At 38.0% G+C, this 21984-nt stretch overlaps 1 protein-coding gene across 1 annotated transcript in view; it reads left to right on the top strand.

Annotated features, from left to right (window-relative positions):
• Positions 1 to 14221, top strand: part of LOC127567999 (spectrin beta chain, non-erythrocytic 1-like) — a 211368-nt gene extending 197147 nt beyond the window's left edge. Inside the window, 4 exon segments of the mRNA XM_052011244.1 lie at positions 7044 to 7282; positions 9756 to 9929; positions 12338 to 12380; positions 12877 to 14221. Coding sequence (XP_051867204.1) covers positions 7044 to 7282; positions 9756 to 9929; positions 12338 to 12380; positions 12877 to 13092 — 672 coding nt within the window. The 3' untranslated portion in view covers positions 13093 to 14221.
• Positions 14222 to 21984: the final 7763 nt, after the last annotated feature.

Below are 21984 nucleotides of genomic sequence, written 5' to 3'. Positions count from 1 at the left end.
ACTCTAGTTTGGCTGAACCAAGATCTTTCCACAGATTTATCATAATTTCCTCTCTTTTGTACAGAAGGTGGTCCTCAATCCTAAATACTTTTATCCACTTTCTCAACTTGTCTTGCCACTTTCAAAAATTTCTTCACCTATCCCAATCTCTCTGATCCTGCATCTCCTCCAGGTTTGTATGTTTTACTTTATATCAGCTCATCTCATTCTTCCCATCAACATGCATCACTTTGCAACTGCCAAATATCTGTCCATTCCATCTGATGATCTCATCTTAACGTCTACCAAAATCCTCCTCAGCTGTTCATTTTACTTTAATATTCTGTTTAATCTGAAAGTTTTGAAATTGCCCATGTACCCAAAACCAAATCATTATTCAGGAAAAACAGTGGTCTCAGCTTCAACTTCAAGGGAATATCGCTATCTACCTTCCTCCAGTCCAAAAAAACAACCATTCACCACAATTGTTTTTTCTGTCCCCTGTCAATATATGAGCAGTTTTTTAAAACGCATCTTTCTCCACAGAGTTGTATGGTTAAGATGAGTGGATTAAGAAGGTTTATTTAAAACAATTGGAATTGGATGGACACCTGCAGGAGAGGTTCCAGAAATAAGTTAACAACTTAAACATTATATAAAAAGCATAATGCATAATCTTGTATATCTCAGTGCCATTCACAAGATATCTCATGAATTTGTAAAGCTCAAACTATAGGTTTTAATACTTATGTAATGAATTTTTGTCCCTAAATTGAGGAACCTTATTAATAGTTTAGTGAATTATCAGATGTGATAGTGACAGTAGTTCTCATATCTTGGACTGTTGTACACTGTAACACTGAGTTGAAGGATGGCTTATAAAATACTTCTGCAGGATTATGCCACTCTCTCCAGGTTAGTTCTTATTTACTTTGGATGGGTAAATGGAATATATAGATAAGATAACATCAAAAGAATACATTTTACTTCTGATGCTGAAATCAGGGGAAAGCAGGAGTCTGCAACTACCATTTCCACACATTGAAAAACAGATGAAGCAATAGAACAACACCTTACATTAATAAAACATCTCCAATGCTAAAAATATGCCCCACTGTTCAAAATGATCATGGGTGATCATCCAAATACAGTATCCTTTTCCACTTTTCATCCCACATCCCTTGGTTGAGAATTCCACAAAAAGTTCACCACTTTTTGTTTCCTTAAACTGTGACCTGGTTCCAGACTTGCCCACATTAGGAACATCCTTCCTGCTCCTAGTCTTTCCAGTGTCAGGATTCAGTGAGATTCATTCTCATTCTTCTAAACTATTTTTTAAAGTAGGAGAGACAGAGTTTTAGGAAAGGAATTGCAGAGGATATGGTCTCAGCATTGAAATGCATGGCTGCGGGTGTCGGAGCAAGTAATATCAGTATTACACAAGACCTGAGTTGAAGGAGCAAAGAAATCCAAAGGCTTGTAGTACTGAAAGGGATTGCAGAAATAGCTATTTTGGGTTTGGGGGGGTGGGGGTGGCCATGCCAGGTGAGAGAGAAGTGAGGCATTGTGAGGACTAGATGAGGTATTATTGATTAGGTTAGATTAGATTAGTTTATTGTCATATCACCAGAGTGCAATAAAATTCCTTGTTTGTGTGAAGCTCACAGAGTAAACGGTACACATGGTAGATATGTATTTGAAAGATCAGTATCCATGGAGTCAGTATTGCTCAGTGAGCACAAATAATGAATGAATAAGCCCTGGAGCGAGGTTACAGAGTTCTGAATGAGCACAGGTTTATCTTGGGTAGAAGATAGGAGACTGGCCTGAGAGTGCTAAAATAATTAGCCCTGCAGATAATGTGCTTTGTTGAAATTTTCAGCATCGAGTGAGCTGAGGGAGGGACAGTCAGGCCATGTTGAGGGTAGAAGTGGGCTTTTTTTTAAGGTTGGAGTGGATATGGAAGTAAATGGTCTTATTTTTGTCCAACTCTGTCACAAAATTACCTGGAGTTGGAATGGTGACCAGAGAGGTGAAGTGCTGGTCCCCTAAACTAAGAAAGGATATATTAGCATTGGAGGCAGTGCAAAAGTGATTCGTCAGGCTAATTTTTGGGATGAGAGGATTGTTTTATCAAGACAGGCTAAACAGGTTGGGTCTGTATTCTTTAGAGTTCAGATGAATGAGGGGTGATCTTACTGAAACATATAAGGTTCTAAAAGGTCACAATGGAGTAGATGTGAAGATGTTTTCACTAGTGGGGGAATCCCAAAGAAGGAGATATAGTTTCAATGTTAAGGGCCAGTCATTTAAAACCAAAATTCATAGAAATTCTCACAGAGTGGTGAACCTGTGATATTTCTCTGCCTCAGAAACCTGTGACACTATATCATTAGGAATATTTGTAGTGGAGGTAGATACGTTTTTGAAAGATCAGGGAATTGAACCCTATGGGATCTGTACAGAGAAGGAATTGAAGTCTGGGATAGATCAGCCATTATATTGAATGGCAGGGGAAGCAAGCGACTAAGTGGTCTACCTATTTTCTTGTGAGGGCCTTGAAACCAGCTTGCTTTCAGGCACCTCAATAAACATCAAATTGTGAGAAAGATGAGCAATGAATTTGGAAATGACAACAAATTATCAGGTGATTTGTGAAAGTATTTTTGAAAGCAGGTTAAGTTTTAATTGTAATATTTAACTTGGCATGTTGAGTTTTGAAGCAAAAGCTCATTTTTACTTTAAAAATAATCAAATTTGCCATAGGAAATGAAAGAGGACGTACTGGAAAGGGAAATTAACGTACAAAGAATTGGTTTCCTTTCTTCTAAATGCACCTTTTTTGTTGAAAATAAGTCCCAAATAATTCACTATAATTATAAGGCACTGTATAATGAGATAACTTCAGCACGTGAGCTAGGAAGGATTTATTAACAAATTATTTGCATGTTTAGAAGCTGCTAATGGAATATATGATCACCAAGGCATTATCTTACAAATAACAGTCCTCAGGCAGCACATTGACATCACTAAACAGTACCAGAGCTTTTAATATTTTTCCCCCCAAGAATTACGGAGTTATAGGTGTATTTTTTTTAAGTTGATGTTGAATAGCAAAATCTAACAATTAAATTCTGTACATTTCCTGTGAAGCTAGTCATTCATTTATTTTGTACATGTAATGGACTTACTATGTTATTAAATCCTCAAAATGTTGAAAATGCTCTGTAGGTCAGGTTGCATCTGTGTAAAGAGAAATAGAATTAACATTTCAGGTCAGAAGGGGCTGATGAAGAGTCTTCAGTCTGAAACTTTAACTCTGTTTCTCTTTCCACAGATGCTGTCTAGCCTACCTAGTATTTCCAGCATTTTCTGTTTTAATTTCAAATATCCAACATAAGCAAACTTTTGATTTTCTTTTACCAAGTTATTGTGTACTGTGCAGTGAAAGTAAATTACAGATTTCTTAGCACTTTCCTGTAAACTCTGAACAAATGCAATAGTATTCATTAGTTCTGTGCACTTCTTGTATGACATTGTGATCATTTTTGCAGTATTAATATTTTGTTTTTCTTTCCCTCTGCTATTGGTGACAAATTGTGCAAATCAGTACTGGAACTCTATTTTGGTTCATGAAGCACTGTATGATGGAAAACGTACCAGTGTGTTGACAAATTTATTAAATGAATTGTTTGAATCCTAAAAATTTTAGTATCAAATAACTTCATCCATAGTTGTATCTGGACTCTTACTAGCAGCAAGGCAAAACAAAGCTGTTTTAAATTAAATAAGGCATCAGCTGAAGAAAAGTGCTTTTAACTTTTTTGTGTAAACATCAATTAGTCCTGAAACATTTTTAAAAATTATTATTATTCACTTCATAAGATCCTAAATGATCTTAAGCAGCTTGTTGGGCAAAATTCACATGTGATTTACTAATGTACTCCCTTTTTTTCTGATTAGTGTTCAGCCTGGGCCCACTTAAAACTTCTGTTATTTGATTATTTTCCATACATTTTTGTAAAATGCAGTTTATCACTGAATAATCTTAATTACTCGATGCTAGTGAATGTTATTGATGCATGACTGTCTTATTGCATATTTATTTTGATTTGGTTGTGACAGTATCCACCATCACTTAATTGAACATGACAATATTGGAATTAACAATGGCAAAGTTATAAATGGATCAAATCTACCGTTTATTTTGTTTTTGTTTTAATTATCACCAGATGAACAAACTCTTATCATTTTTACATTTCATAATGTTATTTTTTGCATGCCTTTAGCATGTTTTTAAACATAATTATTAAAGTTCAGCCGACACTGGACGTTTTCTTTGATAACTTTGTATTTAAGTATTTACAAGCAAATATTGTCAGAATCATTTATTATCTGAACTGAAACCCAAAAGCCCCTAAGTATTGCTTTTTAAAAAGGTATTTCTTGGTTTGGGAAGAGTTAATGAAGTAATCGAGATTTGAGGCTTTACAGGCTTTTTGTATGTTCTCACTGAACTTACTAACACTGGTTTGATTTGTTATTCCTGTCTACCATTTTACCAATTTCCTTGTCATGTCTGCCACCAACTACCATTTTCTTATGTTAGAATGACGTTTATATTAAACAAACAAGTTCTATATTTCAAGGATTCTACAAATCTGTCAGCATTGACTAGGGAGAAATCAAACATGTTGAAAATGCATTTATTTTACAAAATTTTACAGAGAAGTATTAGTCAAGATAAATGATGATTCAGTGAAAGCAGTGGCCAGAATCACAACACTGTCTTGGGGAAAGTCACTGCCATGTCTAATGTTGATAAGTACTATTTCACAAGTTCAGAGAGCAATCGATACATTTGTGATTATTCAATACAGTCTGGGGGGGGAAAAATGCCAATTACAGTAGAGGACAAGAAAATAATCAAATTAACAGGCATTGCAATACTTGATTTGAGAATTAACATCTAGCACCTGTTTCTGGTGTAAAACAAAATATTTGAAATATTGCCCTGAGCATTTTTATACTATGTGCATACACATTTGTTGAAAGGTGCACATACATGTGATCACATTTTAATTAAAAGTAGAGCAGCATTAAATACTTAGCTGTAGCATATTCTTAGCAGTAATAACGTGTTACCAGTGTGTTGGTCATTGTCAATTGCTGCAAATACAAATTAGTGAAATGACAGGTTATTGATAACACAAGAACCAAGGCTACTTTGAATTTCTGTGGCTAAATGTATTGGAATTACAGTCCAAATAATTTGGATGACTGGATTCTGAAGATTCCCACCCTATCCAGATAGAAACTGCAGAACTACTGGAAGCTTGTTGCTCTCTAGGTTGTAAGGATCATACCGCAGCAAGCAACATGAACAACAAAGCAAGACTTGGGTCTCTCTGTTTTAGGGGTAAATAACTGTATTGACTTTGAGTGGCTTTCTTGACTTTTTTTCTAGTAACTCTAGTTCCATAATAGTTAAAATTTGACAGTTACTCTGCTTAAAATGTTACTTGCACTGAAAGCTGTGATCCTTTATCTTTTCAAACTACAAAATAACTATACCTGGGTGATGGTGGAGGTCTGCATGATGTGATCTATAAAGATTGAAATCTTTGCATGCTTAAATTATGTCATAATGAGAAAGAGTAAATGAGCATAAGCAAAGTCTTGTGTTTAGAAGAACATGACCTGTTTTGAAGGGGAGTTCAGTAGAATAGAATTTTATCAAGTTTAGATAGTACCACATTATTTATCTTTATTTGCATGGCTGGTTTACTTCATTGCCAACATTTTCTCTACTTCTTGTAAGCCCCATCATCAGTACCAGTATAAAACTATTTTTAGATGGGCTGAATACACTGAGTACTTAGGGATATTTCATTACTTGTTGCCATTGAGAGTGGACTCCAGTTTTTTTATACTGTCAGCTTTCCTTTCCAATTTAAATCTAATTTTTAGTTTTGGAATGCTTTAGTTTTATTAAATTGAAAGTCAGTAAAGAGCATCATTTTATCAGCCATATCAGAACACAAATTTGCATAAATCTTTCATCAAATCCAAAATTCCTTCAGATTAGCAAAAAAACAATTGATTACAATGTTGATTTTACTCTAACAAAGAAAAATGGAGAGAAAGAAAGGGAGGGGAGTATTTTCAAGCTTTCACTAATCCCCCTACTTCAAAAAAAGACATTGTAGACTTTGTTTATACTCATTCTGTATTCATAACAGTTTACCTTGTCCAGGTCACTGTTAAAGTTGCTGTGTGCTTAATCTCACTGAATGGTGATCAATATTGTTACGTAAGAACTACTTACTTGAGATCCCAGTTGGAGGCTGCAATAAGTTGTCAATCATATCCACTTCTCAGATTTACTTGATAAAAGACCAATATGTGAAATTCCAATTTGGTAATTTTCACAAGGAACCCTACTAATCCGGAGTTTATTGAGCAAACTTGGCAGTACTAGGAATGCATCCCATTCTCTTCCCACTATAACCCATCCCCCTAACCTCAAGGTTATTTTAGGAGTACCAGTAGCCTTTTTATACTCCTTTCAAATCACTTAATGGAAGCTCGGATATCATGAGTTGGTGCTAGCCATTGGATTATGGTGACCAGTGCACTTCTGTTTGCTCCTTTACAACCTAATCTTCAATCAAATACAATTTCATCACAGATCCAGGGATCAAGAGTAAAACTCCTGTTAAAGTTCTCCCAAGTTGAGGTGTTACCTATCAGATAACTCAGTACTCTGCATTGAATTCACTTAGGATATTATTCGTATTTCAGTGCCTATCTGCACTGTTGAGTTGGCCACAAAACCTTTGGGGTTGGGCTGACTGTTATCAACTCATGGCAATTTTTAAGCAGTTAATGTTCCATTGCATTGTGACACAGTTCACTGAACATACTAACATCTCCAATTCTTACACAAGTGATGAAATTTTCAATGCATGAAGACTATATAGATTCAGTTTTCAGTGTGTTTACTTTCAATCTGTTTTTTGACTACAGAAAACAGTGATTCATTTACTGTCTATTGAATCCAGATATCTGATACAATTGAAGCAAGTGAGATGGTGAACGGTACCAATGAACAGAGAACCAGTTCCAAAGAGCCGAGTCCGACAGCTTCACCAACTTCAGATCGTAAAACCAAGACCTCGCCTTTGCAGTCTCAATCTGCTACTTTACCTGTGAAGTCACAAGAAACTCCCTCAGCACAGATGGAAGGCTTCTTGCATCGCAAACATGAATGGGAAGCACACAATAAGAAAGCATCAAGCAGGTAACGTCAATTTCTTAAGTATGAATTTCTGAGAATAGATTGAATTTGAGGCATTAAGTTCCTTCTTTGCTTTTAAGATTGAACATCCACTTTTCCTATCCTGCAGCTCTAGAAGCTGGAAGATCCAGCAATCTCCAGTTGGGTTTTTTCCACTCCTGGTGTGACCCAGGGTTTAGGTGTGCAATATTAACCCAGTGACAGCACTGTTCAGCCCATCAAGCTTCTGCCTGGGGCCTTTAAGTTTTCTAGTTGTTCTCCTGTTTGCATCTCTTCACTGCAGTCTGTATGAGAACAAGAGCTTATTGGTGCTTCTCCAGAACTGGTACTGAAACATGCTGCACTGCCACATAATACAGCAAACCATCATTTTAGTGATATTGTAGTTATTATGCAATTATGGGCTTATATTTATAAAGTTACAGTAAGAAAAGAACTGGAATATATGAAAATTGATGTGCTTATAGAGTGTTAAAAGGTGCTTTTCAACAGATCATAGACATCTTTTAAAAACCAGAAGGTTTTTGGGAAGAGGATCTGATCAATAATACCTAGCAGATAGATGTCACAACAATATTCCCTTTATGGCTCATCAGTAAATTCTTAGCCAGGTTCATTTGACTAAACCAGTCCAAGAAAGTTTTGAATTTTTGATCTGTTCTGAGCTAGTTGACATCAACAAGGTCACTAATAGAGATTTGGTATTGGTATTGGTTTATTATTGTCACTTGTACTGAGGTACAGTGAAAAGCTTGTCTTACAAACCGATCGTACAGGTCAATTCATTACACAGTGCAGTTACATTGAGTTAGTACGGAGTGCATTGATGTAGTACAGGTAAAAACAATAACAGTACAGAGTAAAGTGTCACAGTTACAGAGAAAGTGCAGTGAAATAAGGTGCAAGGTCACAACAAGGTAGATCGTGAGGTCATAGTCCATCTCATTGAATAAGAGAACCATTCAATAGTCTTGTCACAGTGGAGTAGAAGCTGTCCTTAAGTCTGATGGTACGTGCCCTCAGGCTCCTGTATCTTCTACCCAATGGAAGAGGAGAGAAGAGAGAATGTCCCGGGTGGGTGGGGTCTTTGATTATGCTGGCTGCTTCACCAAGACAACGAGAGGTAAAGACAGAGTCCAAGGAGGGGAGGCTGGTATCCCTGATGCGCTGGGCTGTGTCCACAACTCTCTGCAGCTTCTTGCGGTTCTTCTGCAGCAGAGCAGTTGCTGTACCAAGCCATGATGCATCCAGATAGGATGCTTTCTATGGTGCATCAGTAAAAGTTGGTGAGAGTCAAAGGGGACAAACCAAATTTCTTTAGCCTCCTGAGGAAGCAGAGGCACTGGTGAGCTTTCTTGGCCATGGCATCTATGTGATTTGACCAGGACAGGCTGTTGGTGATGTTCACTCCCAGGAACTTGAAGCTCTCAACCCGCTCGACCTCAACACCATTGATGTAGTCAGGTGCATGTACACCATGCCCTTTCCTGAAGTCAGTGACCAGCTCTTTTGTTTTGTTGACATTGAGGGAAAGGTTGTTGACATGACACCATTCCACTAAGCTCTCTATCTCCTTCCTGTACTCCGCCTCATTGCTGTTTGAGATACAGCCTACAACGGTGGTCTCATCTACAAACTTGTAGATAGAGTTCAAGCAGAATCTGGCTACACAGTCATGAGTGTATGGGGAGTAGAGTAGAGGGCTGAGGACGCAGCCTTGTGGGGCACCAGTGTTGAGAATAATCGTGCCGGAGGTATTGCTGCCTATCCTTACTGATTGTGGTCTGTTTGTTAGAAAGTCAAGGATCCAGTTACAGAGGGAGGTGTTGACTCCTAGGTCTCGGAGTTTGGTGACAAGCTTACTTGGAATTATTGTATTGAAGGCAGAGCTGTAGTCAATAAACAATAGTCTAATGTATGTGTCCTTACTGTCCAGATGTTCCAGAGCTGAGTGTAGGGCCAGGGAGATGGCATCTGCTGTAGACCTGTTTCGCCGATAGGCGAACTGCAGTGGGTCCAGGTTGTCTGGTAGGCTGGAGTTGATGCGTGCCATGACCAACCTCTCAAAGTACTTCATGATGGTGGATGTCAGAGCCACTGGTCGGTAGTCATTGAGGCATGTTACCTTGCTTTTCTTTGGTACCGAGATGATAGTGGTCTTAAAACAGGAGGGAACCTGAGATTGAAACAGGGAGATGGTGCACTTGAGGGAGTGAAAAGTCAGCAATGGATTCTATTCTTGATTACTGTGCAATCACTAATACTGGTAAGTACATGTGTGGATTTTGCAACAAGACACATTTGGCTGTTGTGATTATGCACTGATTCTAAGCACCACATGAAGAATCTTTGGCAAGATGTAGCAAAGCTGATTTGCACCTGTGAAACAGCATCAGAAATGAATTCAATATCTCATTGTTTAAAATATATTTAGAACTATTGATGATTAATTTTGAATTTTTCCTTTTTTTTTCAGATCTTGGCACCACGTGTATTGCATTATAAACAACCAGGAGATGGGTTTTTATAAAGATGCAAAGAATGCCAGTTCAGGGATCACATATCATGGTGAGGTTCCAATTAGCCTAAAGGAAGCACTATGTGAGGTAGCTGTTGACTACAAGAAGAAGAAGCATGTTTTTAAACTCAAGTAAGTGTTTTATTATGTATCCCATTTTTTAATTATTAGAAGCATAAGAAATAATGTTTACTCCCCTCATGTCTGTTTCAAATCAGTTTAAACTTACCATTGTGCAACACTGTTTCTTTTAAATTACATTTTATAAGGAGAATTACATTTTATAGAGGACTTAAAATCCCTGAAAAAAAATTAAGTTAACATGTTAGGTATAGAACGGAAAGATTTATCCAGATTATAGATGAAATAGTCAAAGAACATGAAATTAAATTATGATATGAACATTGGGAGTTTCTGATCATATTAAGTTATGTCTGGAGTCCATAAGCTGGTCTATGTCATTTGTAACTTTCACTGAATAAAACATTTTAAAATTATTTCATCTACACTCGTGTTTTCTTTGCCGCTCCCAGTTCCAGTGTGTTCATTGTTCACCCCTTGAAACAAAAGCTTTCCTATCTTATTAATGTGCTCTTCAATTCTCAACCATCTGGCCTCTGATCCAATTCTTCTGCAGCTTCTGATTAACGTGGGCTACTTAGGATTATCTGGTCCTGCCTTTTATGCTAATATTGATTATTCAGAAGTACAAAGATGATTCCCACTTTCTCTTGATCACTGTCATCTTAAGTGCCTCTTCCAACCTCGCCTCTGATAACAGGTGCAAGGTTCTCATGAACTTCATTGACATGGAGAACAAGACTATTCATTCATTTACCTCTTCTTGTTTCCTCTGTTACCCTTGCCCACTTGGACTGATTTCCTCAAATGTTTCTTTTTGCCCTATTCGAGGATTCATAGTTTTTTCTAGATTCTCTTCCATCTTCTGCCTTGCTGCCTCCAAGCTCACCTTATCTATGAGGCACACTTCCAGTTCATTTTATCCTATTCCTACCAAACTTCTGGCAATTCTGTAAAAAAAAATCTGATCTAGAGTTAGTTGACATTATTAACAGCTTGCTTGCACTTTTCCTCCCACCTTCAAATCTGTTATTAAGACCTCCTCCTCAAAAAGGCCATTCTTGACCACATTTCATTACTAATTAAAACCCAATCTCCCACCAGCCAAAGACTTCGAATGTGTTGTCTGCTCCCAAATCAGTGTTCTCAGTTCTACGTTTAAAACATTTCAATTTTGTTTCCAGTACCGTCACAGTACTGAAATGTCAGTTCTTAATAGCACAAAAAAACATTTTTCATAATCTTGAACATCCTCCTTTATTCTTCTCAGCACATCTGCATCCTTTAACACTATTCACTGCTCTCCCTCACTTCAATGCTTTTCCACTGCCTTTGCTTGGTTCCACTCCTTTTTACCAAATTATAGCCACAGAAACCCCTGCATGATTTTTTTTCACCTCTCATGTCTTTACCTTCAGAGTTTCCTAAGATCTATTCTTGTCCCCCTATTATTTTTCATCCACCTGCTGCCCCTCAGCAATATCACTTGAAGAGGCAACATAGAGTCCTTCCTGTGCACCAATGACACTCATCTGAATCTTGCCACTAGCTTTCTGGATCACTCCATTTTCTTGTATATGTCACACTGTTTACTTGACACACAATATGGGATTATTAAAAGTTTCTCCAAATAAACAAGTCTGAAGCCAATATCTTTGGTCCCCACTACACACCTGGACACAATTTACATAGGAAGGAATTGTTAAAGTTCAGCCCACCAATTCACAGTTTTAGTATTTGATCCTGCTGAGTTGCCTAACATCATCATTGAGACCACCTGTTTCCACCTCCATAGCATTGTTCAACTGCACCCCTGCCTAACTCATTCCCTCATCCATGTTATCCTCAGACCTCTATTCCAGTTTCCTATCTTATATATAAATTTTCATTCATCCCAATGCTCCAAGTTATGTTTAGCCCTTTAACCCTATAGTTGTTGGCCTCTACAGAATGTCCCTGAGACAAGGTTTCAGTTTTAAAATATTCATATTTTTAGTTTTTCCGTGGCCTTGCAGCCAAAGGTGACAATCGTTATCTGGATTGTCACCTTTACCGTGACTTAGTGTAAGTTTTTTTTATGGGACTCTTGTTAAGTACTTTGGGATGTTTCATAAGTTAAAGATGTATTTACATGCAAATATTCAGAATAAGCTTCAGTGTTTCTATTTAATGTATATTGTCAGTGAATGTAAAAGTGAATTGAGACTTTTTTCTACACGTTGCAGTAGAAAAGATGCTGCTGTGGTATAGATCTGCAAATTTCAGTTGGTACTCTGGTACCTCACCCAAGCAGCCATTCTTTATGTTTATCATGGAAGCATTGTTACTCCTTTTCCTTGTACACGTGGCACAGGCTCATGTATGTGTGTACACACACAGCAACACAGGGTCAAATCTGGAAATTTGGTGTTAGATTTTATTTTGCAACAAATGCATATAAATTCTTTCTGTCTAAACAGGTTGAGCGATGGCAATGAATATCTCTTCCAAGCCAAAGATGATGTAAGTTTCTAAATCTATCATAAGTAAAATTAGCTATTGTTGTTTGCATTTTGATATTCAAGTCAGTTTTATTATACCCCAGAAACCAGTTTTGCCTCCTTCCTAAATATCAATACAAGCAATGATTTTTGTATGTATCTGTAATTTATGAACTGGAATTTTAAAGATTTTTCTTAAGAATAGGTCATTCTTGTATGCATTCATCAGTAAATTCACTGTGAAAGCATCATTTTATTCAATGAGATGGACTATGACCTCACAATCTACCTTGTTGTGACCTTGCACCTTATTGCACCTCACTTTCTCTGTAGCTGTGACACTTTACTCCATACTGTTATTGCTTTTACCTGTAGTACCTCAATGCACTCTGTACTAACTCAATGTAACTGCACTGTGTACTGAATTGACCTGTATGATCAGTTTGCAAGACAAGTTTTTCACTGTACCTCGGTACGAGTGACAATAATATACCAATACTTGATTTTTAATTAAACAGGAGGAGATGAACAGCTGGATTCAAGCTATCACTTCTGCTGTGTTCACTGACAAGAGCGAGGCACCCCCAAGTACCCAGAGTACTCCGGCAGCTAGCCGTGCCCAGACCCTGCCAGCAAGTGTGGTGTTAACTGGTGAATCCAGTCCTGGCAGACGGGAGAAAGACAAAGAGAAGGACAAAGAGAAGAGGTTCAGTCTGTTTGGCAAGAAGAAGTAGAGCAACTCAATAGCCTGCATTTCATGTACTTCCAACAAAACTCCAGCATGAGCATTTAGAACCAGTACATTATACTCTGTGCCTAATGTCCTCAAGCCAGTTACTTTGAATTTACCAAGAGTATCAGATCAGAGTTGCTAATCTTTAGAATGTGGGGTACATTGGGCAGTTTTCATTTAAAAACAAAAGGACCAGTTGTTGATGATTTATATGTAGTTTAGGGTCCAAGCATCTAAATCTCTCCTCAATTTTGTGAGGCTGTCTTGGAAGTAAAACAATCTACGTCCATGTGCTACTGGAATGCAAGGCAGCAGTGCTTTTCAAAACTTTTCTTGTGCACATGGAATGTGTATTTAAAAAGATCCAAAATACTTGTCCAATTCCATTTACTAAAGTTGCTATGCTGAGTCTTGACTAGTAGAAACTTCCATTCCCATTTATTTAAAACAAATATTGTATCATCTTTGCTATAACAAAAGGCAAACATGCATTAATTTGCATTTTAATTCAAAAAAAATCAAGTTAGCCTGGCAGCAGATATTAACAAAAACTGCTGGGTCTTGTGCAGCAAGCGTGATTAAAGAATGTTGGTATATAAGAATGAATTAGTATACTGATTCACTTTTAAATAAGCTGTAATTTTAACAATATTTCTTTTTGTTGCTCAGTTGCATTATACTGTATGTTTCAAATAATTCTAGTGCAAATATAAAACTTTAGATGTATATTAAAACCTTTCCAGGCATTGGTGTTAAGTGTTGAAGTGGGGATTCATTCTTTGGAAAAGTAATGTTACTGAAATGGTTATTTGCTTGTTGGCTAAAGCACTGCGTGTTATAATTTTGCTACATTACCTTACTATTTGATACATAGTGTGTATTTCTGTCCCTGTAACTATTGTAATGAAAATTTCATCTTACTGCACAATCAGGATACGTAATAGGAATGATTCCTTGCAAAGACTGGGCCTGTAGTCATGTAGTACAACAGGTTTTCAGTTGTATGGGACTGCACCTGTAGACTCTTACCCTATCCATTAAAAATGTGCGATGTCATTAAATGCTTTTAAAACTTATTGTGCCATGGGTATTCTTGTATAAGTTTCAATAAACCTTTTGTTTGAGCTAAATGCAGTTTGCTTATATTTTAGGAATGATTGCTTCAACATCTGTTCATAACTAAGTTCTAACTGCTGAATATAATCAGTGAGTTTTACTTTGTAAGGTTTGCCAATATCTGAAACACATTAGATGCACGATAGAAATGGATACACATTGTGTTAAAGTGGCTCAGTTCCATCCCAGGTTTCCAATTTCCATCAAAGCAATCCTTGTTACCTCACTTGTGAGCATATACATTTAATGTCAAATTGCATGTTGTTGGCGCAGATTGTCTATAATCAGATTAAAATGGCCAATACCTCAAGAGCACAGATGCCCAACTACAGTCCATAGACCAGCTTGGCCCTTTGAGGAGGAAGATCTAATATTTTACTCTGCACAAGGCCCAAAGTTACATGTGCAGTTGCATAGTGCTTCCTTCTCTGATCTTTTGTTGATGACAATGAGGATTGTAGAGGAAGCGAATGAGATGGTGGTGGGAAGGGCAACAGAAGGGCCTGGAGAGGGGACTGGGGCAGTTTGCTGTTGGGGAAAGAGTCAGACACTTGGATATTTTCCTCCAATATCATTACATTTCTTATAAAGTTCTGACTTCCCTATAGATTTGCTCCTTTCCCTCCATTTGAAGGCCGATAGTAAATCCCTGTAGATGGCCATACCCTTTTGCCTTCGCAACTCTAACCAACTGTATTCTGTCCCTGCCCCCTCTAGAACATGGCCTTTCCTCATCAATACTGTCACCCTACCTTGCTTTTTGCCTTCCTTGACTCATAAGCATTGAGTCAACCAGCAGAAGAATAGGCCCCAAGGCCCACCACATCTATGTCAACCATCAAGTACTCATCCCATTTACCAACATTTTGTCTGTACCATTCTATGCATTGATTCGAACACTCTTCTTTATACTTGTTTAAATGTTGTGAGCATACCTGCAACCACCACCCTCCAGAACCCTTCTAAACCTCTTTGTCCTCACCTTAAACATCTGCACTCTATCTCTGTTATGGGGCAAAGTTTTTCACTGTCCACCTCACTGCCATCAACTTTGTATACCTCTATCAGGTCCTCTATCAGGTCCTCCCTCAGCCTCCGCCATATCAAGTAAAACAAACCCAATCTCTTCGGTCTTTTCTCATAAGTGAAACACTCTGCCCCAGATAACATCCTCATGAATCTTCCCTGCAGCCTCTTGATTACAATCACATTCCTACTGTGGTGACCAGAACTATGCACAATACTTCAGCTTGTAGCCTAATCAATGTTTTATAAAGTGGTACCATAATCTCCCTGCTCATATACTCTACACCCAGGCCAATGAAAGTATCCCACATAGCTCTTTCACCACGTTATCTGCCTTTGCTGCCACCTTCAGGGATCCAGGAACTTGTACAGTGAGGTCCCTCTGTTCCACAATACAGCCTAAGGTCTCCCATTCATTGTGTATTTCCTAACCTTGATTTGTCTTCCCAAAGTGCATCACCCTCCACTTATCAAGATTAAATTATATCTGCCATTTCTTTACTGAATACTTCATGTCCAAGAATATTAAGCACATAGCCCTCACTATTTTCAAGCCATGTTACTGTTATTTCCATCACTGCATCATATTCGTACATAACTCTTTGTGCTTGAAGCTGAACAATCTTATTTAAGTCATGGTTATACAGCACGGAAACAGGCCCTCTGGCCAACTTGACCATGCTAACCAAGTTGCCTAGTTGAACTAGTCCCATATCCCTCTAAACCTTTCCTACCTAAATGCCTTTTAAATGTTGTAATTGTGCTTGTCTCTACTACTATTTCTGGTGGCTTGTTCCACATACCACCCTCTGTGTGGAAAATGTTGTCCCTCAGATCCCCTCTAAATCTTTCCCCTCTCACATTAAATTTATGCCCAATAGTTTTAGACTCCCCTACCCTAAGAAAAAGACTGTTAGCATTCACCTGATCTATGCCCCTCAATTTTATTAACCTTTTACAAGGTCACCCCTCAGCCTCCTATGCTAAAGGGTAAAAAGCCCCAGCCTTTAAAATCTCTCTTTGTAACTCAAGCCCTCCAGTCCCAGTAACATCCTCGTGAATCTTTTCTGCACCCTTTCCAGCTTAAAAACATTCTTCCTGTGAGCTAGGCAACCAGAACTGCACACAATACTCCAAGTGTGGTCTCACCAACATCTCGTACAGCTGTAACAGGATGTCCCAACTCTTGTACTCAGTGCCCTAACCAATTAAGTCAAGTGGGCAGAACACCACCTTAGGTAGTAACGACACAGGTAGACAGGGTGATGGTGTCGCTACTTTCAGGGAACTGTGTACTTGTACCTTTAGGTCTCACTGTTCTACAACACTAGCCAGGGCCTTGCCATTAATTGTGCAAGTATTGCCTTAGTTTAACTTCCCAAAATGCAACACTTTCCATGACCTACTCCACAGTAAATACGGAAGAGAGTATTCATTTAAGACCTTGCCCATCTCCTGTGGCTCCACACGTGGCCAACCACAGTGATCCGTAAGGGGATCTATTCTCTCCCCAGTTACCCTTTTGCTCTTAATATACTTTTAGAATCTCTTGGGTGATTAAGCACACTTCATGTGCTTGAATATAGAAAATGTATTCTTATATTCAGTATTTGTTTATCTTACTGTTGTTAGAACACCATGACTCAAGTTAAATATCAACCTATTTGTTTATTTTGGCACAATGTTGAGCATTACTTCTACTATGTATTAATGCCTCACCTTCTGCTTTCTCATCTGAAACTAATCACGTTGAATAAGTGATAGTCATTCTGTTCTGGTTTGCAATCTATCTTTTGAAGGCAGGATGCTAACTTTGGGGGAAGACATCACCATCAAACTTCTGGAAATGGTTTCACAGACTTCCACTGACCTATCTCCCCTAGAGATCATTCTTCCATGACCTCCAACTTGATAGTTCTCCCAATCATGCATTATCCTAGATCCACAATCAGGGCTGCGTGGTAAACCCAATGCTTCGGACTGTTGTTGTCCCATAGAACCGACCTTATTTTTATTATTTTTCTTTGTCTGGTACCTTCTTACTTCTCTCATACTCTCTGCCATTTGGACTATTTTCTATCCCAAACTCTCTTCACCCAGACATCCAGTCCTAAAGAGAGTTTAAATGTTATTCCATACATCTTAATTAAAGTTTCAGCCATTCCCCATCCAACACGACACTCCTCAGTCTCACACTGCATCAAAGGAGAAGTTACTTGCTTCCTCCAGATAGTGTTGCTGTGGGAACACATAGGAGTACCAGTTATGCGTGTCATTTTGAGAGCAGAAAGGTGCATTTTTGGTCCTGTCATCTGGTTCCTCCCTCTCCATACAATGATGACTTTTCTTCAATTTCTGGAAGATTGATGGTGATATCTTGGTCCAGAGTTAGCATATGTAGCTCCTCAAAATTTGAAAGTTCCATCAATTGTTTCAAATTTCTATTTTGTTTTGCCTTGGCATTGTCGTCCTGATTTTAAGTTCCCACTCCTGTCTGCTGCAAAGTTGTTACAGTGCCACCAGGTTGATTCAATAAAATGTGTTTATTAGCAGTATACCGCTAGGGAAAGGTCTCTTCAGCACTCGTTGAGAGTCGCTACCCAAGGTCTCCACAGTACAAAGGAGCAGACAGTAATTTATACAGATATTGTCACGCACACTTAATGAATGAGGCTCTGCGAGCTTTGGTCAGGCCTCAGAGATCCAAAGACAGACATCGCACCTATTGTCCAATATATTTGATTTACAATCAAGAGATTCAAAGACAGGTATCGCCCTCATTGTTTAGGACAAGCTTCCCACTCGCTGTTTATTACACCCACCACCCTTATTGTCTAGTATAACTGGCTTGCTACCAAGGTTCTGGACACAGTAATTATCACCTAGCCCTGAGTCAGTAGCTTGCTTGCGAGGTATTTTTCCATCAGTTACATGTACAGTCACAGTTTCTTAACCCTTTACTTCCTCAACATCTCCAGTTCTTCCTTGACCTTTATCTCCTCTCTGGAAACCATATGCCCTCTGAATCCCACAGATATCTTAATCACCTACTCTGCTTCCATTGTATTCTTCCACTTCTCCATCACCCTTCTGATAATGCCATCTTTCATACCACTGATTTCAGTATCTTCCTTTTCCATAGTCACAAAAATCCCTCCACCATAGGTCCTCGATGAATTCTATTTCCACACAGACGTGATCTATCCCTTTCCCCTTCCAGAACCACACTAGTTCCCATTGTCCTTAGCTTCCACCCCACTATATCCATACTCTCCATCAGTTCGGAAAAGTCATCTAAAATAAAAACAAAATGCTGGAAATACTCAGCAGGTCAGTACACATCTGTGGGAAGAGAAATAGCTAACATTTCAAGTCGAAGACGCTTCATCAGAACTAAAAGACAACCTTTACTTTCAGCCGTTCAAAGAGACCATTCCCTCTGAAGTAATTTGGTCTACTCAGTTTTTTGCCAGCACCCAATTCCCTTCCTATTGCACTTGTTTGTACCTGTGCAGGAGATTCAACACCTGCTCTTTTTATCCATCTCCTCATACCATCAGGCCCACTACAGCACTCTTTGCATACCTGTTTCCATGCACTAGATTCACTGTTTATGGATTCTCCTATACATTGAGACTAACGGCAATTTTATGAAGTCACACATCATTACAGCAAGATAGCAGGCCATTCAGACCAGATTGCATATTAATGCAATCCACCTAGTCTCACTCCCCTGCTTTCTCGTCATGGCCTGCAAATTATTTCCATTTCAGGTAGTTACCCAACTGTCATCTGAATGATAAAAATGAATCTGCGTCCTTTACTATGCTGGTACTGCATTCCAGATCCTAACTACTGGCTATATATATAAAAAAAGCTTTCCTCATTGATATCACTTCCATTGTCTCTGCAAAGTTGACTTTGAGCTTCTAGGTATTATTTCAGATCTATACATGACTGACACTCTGACCTGTCTTCAGCCTCTGACCATTCCAATAATGGTCAACATAATCTTGAGGAGTAGATCCTTTTGATTAATTATATTATATCCTTCTGGACTAAAGTTAAATCATTTCCAATCATAACCACTACTTCCATTTTGCAAATAGAATCATTATGAATAGCAAGTATTCCAAATAACATGTCCTATAGACTAATCATGTGTTTCTTTACTTGTTCACATACCCCATCCTCCATCTTGTAACTTACACTTTCCCGTTTTTCACCCTCCCGCTGTATTTATTTCTCCCGTCTTTCCTTACTTCTTATATTCTTCGACAGGTTACATCTCTATCTCATTCCAGTTCTGACAAAATATGCTATTGCTGCTCTAATCTAACTATTTAAGCCTCTTCTGTCCTGGTTTCAAATGTCCAGAATCCACAGTGTTTTACAAACAAAAATTAGTGCAATAAAATGAATTTGAGAATTTAGTAGTAGCCTGGGTCATGACCACCCCTTTGTTTACTATTTAGCAAAATATGCATCTGCAGGAATCTGATGCAATTTTGATGTTCAACAATTATTGCTATTTAATATGTCTAAATTTTTGGAGACCAATTTCTAGAATCTTTAATTTACGTTTCTTTAAGAGGCTGACCCTCTTAGCATGAACTTCATTTTTGGTGACCATCTAGTATATTAAAAAAAATCTAATTATAAAGTAATTATTTTGCCTTTACATTAAACATACTGTACTAACATTAGGGACATAGGCACTTACTTTCAATTGTTCATAAATACTTTTGTCCAAAGGTAGTAAATAGTGTCTGTCCCTTACTGACAGGAACAAAAATAGGAGACATAATAACACAAGAAGTAGATAATTGAAGTAACCATCTTGCCCTCCAATCTGATCTACTATTCAATAAAATCATGGCTGATCCTATTCTTTCGTCCATTGTCCCTCTGAGTTTCCATATCCTATGATTCCCTTGGTGTCCAAAAATTTATCAGTCTCAGCCTTGAATGTATTCAATGGCTGAGCATTCTCAGCTCTCTGTGCTACAGAATTCCAAAGAATCATAACTGTACATGTAGAAATGTCTCCTCTACGTTTTAAATGGCCAGCTCCTTCTCTAAAACAAGATTCTCCAGTTAAAGGAAACAGCCTCTTGGAAACTACTCTGTCAACCCTCTCAGAATTTTCTATGACTCCATATTCTTCTAATCAATAGTGTGTATCGGCCAGTCTTACTTGATCTCTCCTCATAGGACAACCACCACATCCTGGGAATGAGTCATGTGAATCATTGCTGCACCGATTCCAAGGCAAGCAAATAATTCTTCAGGTACAAAGACCGAAGTTGCATATGGTATTCCAAATAAGGATCTGTACAATCTCAACAAAATATACTTATTTTTGTAGTCCAATTCCCATAAAATGAAGGCCAACATACCATTTGCTAAATTAAGGAAACCGCTATCTCCGCATCTCTTTAAGAATTATGGGTGCTCACAAACAGGTTCAGGGATATTTTCAATTTTAAGGCCCTTATTTTCTCCAGTGCTTTCCTTTTAGTGATATCAATTACTTTAAGTTCTTCATTGCCATTTGATTCTTGGTTTCCCTCCATTTCCATTGTATTTGTTGTGTTGTTTCTAATGACAGGTACAATATATTTAGTGCCTCCGCCATATCTTTATTCTCCATGTACATTTTACTCCCCCATATAGTTGCAAAAGGTTTTACAATCTAAGAGTCTGCAAAAATGTTATTAAGTGAGCCATACTGAACAATTAAATAGTCAGGGTTTGAAAGACTGATGAAGAATGAGTGTGACAAGGAAAATTACTAAGTGAGTGTCAATGGGAATGGAGCTTCTGATTGAGTGGATTTGATTGGACAAAGAATATAAGAGTAAAATTGATTGTGAATGCATAATTGAATGTGAATGTTTACTTGAAAGAGTGCCTGTGCTTGAGGGCTGAAAAATACGAGTCAATGGTAATGGAGTCCAAAGGAAGGGGATATGCGAAAGCCTACAGTGACCTCTAATCTTGTTACCTGTCATACTCATGCTCCTTCAGTCATTGCTAAATTGGAGAAGGAAAAGATGAAATTCCATCCTTATAAACTCACTGAATACTCATGAGGTATCACGGAAGCTGGAGCACAAACACTAGATTCTGAGCTTCATTTCTTATCATTTCCACTTGTACTGCCATTGTTTACTATTTTGGCAACTACTTTTAAAATTGTAAACCTGCCTTTTCACTATCATCAATATGCAGATTTGATACCTGATTAAATAAATCGTACTTGATGTCAGTCTAATAAAACATAGGGCTCCTCAAACCAAGACTTTAAGGTGTCTCAAAAAGCGAATGCCATGCCTGTTAAAAATAAAATTTTTACTTTGAGGTCATATTATTTCCAGAATTTGTAGCCAGTGGTTGGTTCCCTGTGCTTGCTGCTGACTTGCAAATAAAGATCACATTCACCTTGTGGGGATCTTCAAAGAGCAACTTACTGGAAAGCGGCAGTGTTGCCATAAGTAGTGTGGCCCTGCACCACAGTAGGACTTTACACACACAAATCCTATCCCATGCTGAGTAGGTGCGGGGTTGGGGAGGAGATCAGGACAAGCTCTGCCTAGAAAAGTGCTTATAAAAACTTTGTCAGACAACTAAACCACAGCCCTGTCAAAACATTCTGGATATTTCTCACTATTTGAAGATAATTAAGTATACAAATAATTAAAAAACAGTAAAATAACTCAAAACTAAATATTAACATTTATATACACAT

The sequence above is a fragment of the Pristis pectinata genome, chromosome 3 (assembly GCF_009764475.1).
Source record: "Pristis pectinata isolate sPriPec2 chromosome 3, sPriPec2.1.pri, whole genome shotgun sequence".
NCBI classification, from domain to species: Eukaryota; Metazoa; Chordata; class Chondrichthyes; order Rhinopristiformes; family Pristidae; genus Pristis; species Pristis pectinata.
This window is presented reverse-complemented; position numbering and strand designations above follow the sequence as displayed.